The 3,588-nt window shown below is 52.9% G+C and overlaps 1 protein-coding gene across 1 annotated transcript; it reads left to right on the top strand.

The window, feature by feature from the left end:
• Positions 1–1,021: 1,021 nt before the first annotated feature.
• LOC116326305 (kelch repeat and BTB domain-containing protein 11-like) lies at positions 1,022–2,751 on the top strand. Its single transcript, XM_031747516.2, has one exon. It carries the CDS (start codon positions 1,310–1,312, stop codon positions 2,474–2,476), a length of 1,167 nt encoding a protein of 388 aa, XP_031603376.2. The 5' UTR covers positions 1,022–1,309; the 3' UTR covers positions 2,477–2,751.
• Positions 2,752–3,588: the final 837 nt, after the last annotated feature.

Here is a 3,588-nt window from a genome sequence, read left to right as displayed (position 1 = left end):
GAAAGTGGACAGTACAAAGTTAAGAGCAGCAAAAATTAAGAAAAACAATAGAATTGTATAAAATAAAATAGAATAAAATACTATGTTCCAGGCAGTGTAAAATAAAATGTTCGGATGTACGGTCCAACGAATGTACAGCATAAAATCTAAAATTTTAAATATGGACATCTGTAAAAATATACATATATGTATCGTAAACAACAGCATCAGAAATGCTCCAGCAAAATTGCACATTGTGCCCAGCAGTAATAGTTTCACCCGAGAACTGCTCATGTTGCATCAGATAAATTGCACTTTGTAATATTGTACATCAGGGAGATTGGGCGAAGGCTATCAGGTGTATTAGATGTGTGTGTGTGTCTGTCTGGACGTGTGTGGTCATTTGTAAAGTCTTTGTTGTGGAGTCTGACAGCAGCTGGAAGGAAAGACCTGCAGAGTCTCTCCATCCCACATCGTGGGTCCCGCAGCCTGCCACTGAAGGAGCTGCTCAGTAGTGTCAGAGTCTCCTGCCTGTCCAACAGGGATGACAGCTTAGCCACCATTCTTCTTTCACTCACCACCTCCACTGGGTCCAGAGGGTATCCTAGAACAGAGCTGGCCCTCCAGATCAGCCTGTTCAGTCTTTTCCTGTCCCCAAGAGATGCTGCTGCCCCAGCAGACCACACCGTAAAAGATGGCTGAGGCTACCACAGAGTCATAGGTCTTCAGAAGTCGGCCCTTCACTCCAAAAACCTGAGCCCCGCAGTTACAGCAGGTACAGCCTGCTCTGCCCTTTCTGTAGAGAGCATTTATTGTTCAGATGAACACCAAGGTACCTGTAGCTACAGCCTCAACCGAACTGAATTTATTCTTTATTATTTATTTATTTTGCCAATTTTGTTTCCTCAGCTGAGATTAAAGTGTCAGATTATTATTATAAGAATCACCTGAGACACAGTTGGGAATGTTTGTGTTTGGTCCATCAGACTGAAGCTCAGACGTGGGGGACAGAAAAGAACCAACTCGGTGTTTTTCATTAGGTCTCATTTTTTTCCCTTCTTTCTCTCAAACAGAGCTGATGACGTCACAGGGGCGGGCTCGTGCAGCAGCGTGTATCTGAGGGCGTTCTCACACAGGTGAACCCCGCGCGTTGTGACGGCGCTGATAACGGGACTGCTGCAGGGCGTGCCCCCCGGTCCTCCCCACGGTGTGCAGAGACATTGTCGCGTGAACGGAGCCCAGAGAGAAGGAGGTGCGCGCGGGCACGGAGCTCTTTGTACACAGACAGCAGCCAAGGGTGTGACCTGCAGACACGTCACCGTCAGAGACCATGGACCGGAACCAGGACCTGGACCGGAGTACGGCCACGGGCACGCGCTGCGAACCCGGCGCAGCCTCCGAGGGAACGCGGATCAGCGCGCAGAACTGTCACGAGCTGCTGAGCAGAGCCAAGCGGGAGCGCGCGGAGGACGAGAAGGAGCGCGTGTACAGCTACATGAGCGCTCACTACCTGGAGGTGCTGCGTGCTCCCGCGCTGTACGGCCGTCTGAGCGCCGCGGAGCGCGCACTGATCCTGAGCAGGAGGACGGAGTGGGCGGGGCTAGAGGGCGTGCTGGCGGTGGCGGAAAGCGGGGAGGAGGCGCGCGGCCCGCGGCGCGTGCTGTTCCTCCACCCAAGTATGCGGCGCTGGGAGGAGTTGACCCGCCTCCCGGAAGAGGCCCCGCTCACCGGCTCCGGGATGTGCACGCTCTTCAATTACCTGTTCGTGGCGGGTGGTCTGCGGGGGGGACGGGCCCAGGACAGCGTGCTGTGTTTTGACCCGCTGAGCGGGCGCTGGAGTGGCGTGCGGGCGCTGGGCGAGCCGCGCTGCCAGCTGCGACTGGTGGGTGTGGACGGGCTGCTGTACGCGGTGGGCGGGGGCTGCCTACTGAGTGTGGAGCGCTACGACCCGCGCGCCGACAGGTGGAGCCATGTGGCACCACTGCCCAAAGGCTCGTTCGCGGTGGCGCACGAGGCCACGGTGTGCGACGGCCAGCTGTTTGTGTCGGGGGGGTCGCTCTTCTACCGCCTGCTGCGCTACGACCCCCGCCGGGATGAGTGGGAGGAGTGCCCGTTCAACGAGAGCCGCCGCCGCTCCGCCGACATGGTCGCGCACCGCGGCCTCGTTTACCGCTTCGACGTGGACCGCGAGCGTGCCGAGGTCAGCGTGCACAGGTACAGCACAGTGGTGAAGGTGTGGCTCGAGGGCGCCACCTTTCCACTGGAGAACGCACTGCCATTCCGCTGCGCTGTGCTCGGCGACCGGATCTACTGTGTCAACCGCAGCCGCACGCTGCAGTTCCACGTCGGCGAGGAGGGGGCCGGCTTCCTGCCCGAGGCCCTGCCAGCCCCCGCCGGGGCCCGGGGCAACCTGGTGCCCTTTGTCCTCAGCCTGCCCCAGAACACTCTTACCTCTGGCCTTGGATCACAGACCGTGACCTCTGACCCTGGCATTTAAGAACTGCAGTCGGGCTGCTTGGCCCCTCCTTGTCGCCGCGGTGCCTTCCTGTTCCTAACTTTGACGATGAGAATGTGCATTGGTGGCGGTGGGCCGAGCTGAGACTGTAGTGCAGTTTTTATTCAGACACCTCCTGTTTGGTTTGTGACTGAAGCCGTCAGAGAGGACGCCGCCGCTCGTGAGGAGGAGGAGCTAAAGCGTGTTCAGAGTTATTGATGTCGGACTTTGATAATCACTCCCTATGCTGCATGTCGATCAATAAAGCAGAGATCTGAGTGAACGGGAGCGTGTGTGTTTCATGTGACATCATCACCTGTCAGCGTGAGGAAGGACACGTTTGTTAACAATATATGTGCAAAAACCTATTTCATCTTACTGAGTAGTACTGAAGTTCATCTTCACTCTGCTGATGGACTCAATAACTTCACATATTATTACAATATATATATGAGATTATATATTACCAGTAACCTTTCAGAAAAAAGGGGATACAGGTCTAATTTATTTCACCATATAATTGATGAAACTTCCTATTTGTATTTCAGCTGAGCATCGGGGACAAGGCTGTCTTGCAATTGTTGAGGTCACTAGTGTGCGCCCCATTTCTTCCAGGATCACTCTTCATTTGTAGGTTTTAGAGGACTCCTACTACTGTGAAGTGGTTTTCATGGCACAAAGGCATTGTATTCCAAGCTATCTGGGAGATTGTAGAAATGAGCAGTAATGTCGTTCTTGCCATCTTTCCAGAAAAATAAGTGATCTGGAAGCTGTTAGGCTTACTTACAGCAATAGCACTTTCTGCACCTGCATAAACTCCAGGACACATTTAGTAGCAGTGTTTGTTGCTGTATGTGCTGCGGCTTTGAATTTTGTTTTTGAGAGTTAATATTTTGGCTATGGTATCTTCTTATGAAATGTACAAGAGTAAAAGTGTTTTTAGCTTGATTGGGAAACTCAAAGCTCAATAGTGCATCAACAGAAATTCACTGCAGCCTGTTGTTGTAAATCACTCTATACCTCCGGTCTTTTTGTCACCCAGCTGAAAAGAAACACTGAAGTCACAAACACTTGTAATGCTTTTATTAAAACCCCTGCGCAGAGGGAGATCATGC

The sequence above is a fragment of the Oreochromis aureus genome, linkage group 15 (assembly GCF_013358895.1).
Source record: "Oreochromis aureus strain Israel breed Guangdong linkage group 15, ZZ_aureus, whole genome shotgun sequence".
NCBI lineage: Eukaryota > Metazoa > Chordata > Actinopteri > Cichliformes > Cichlidae > Oreochromis > Oreochromis aureus.
This window is presented reverse-complemented; position numbering and strand designations above follow the sequence as displayed.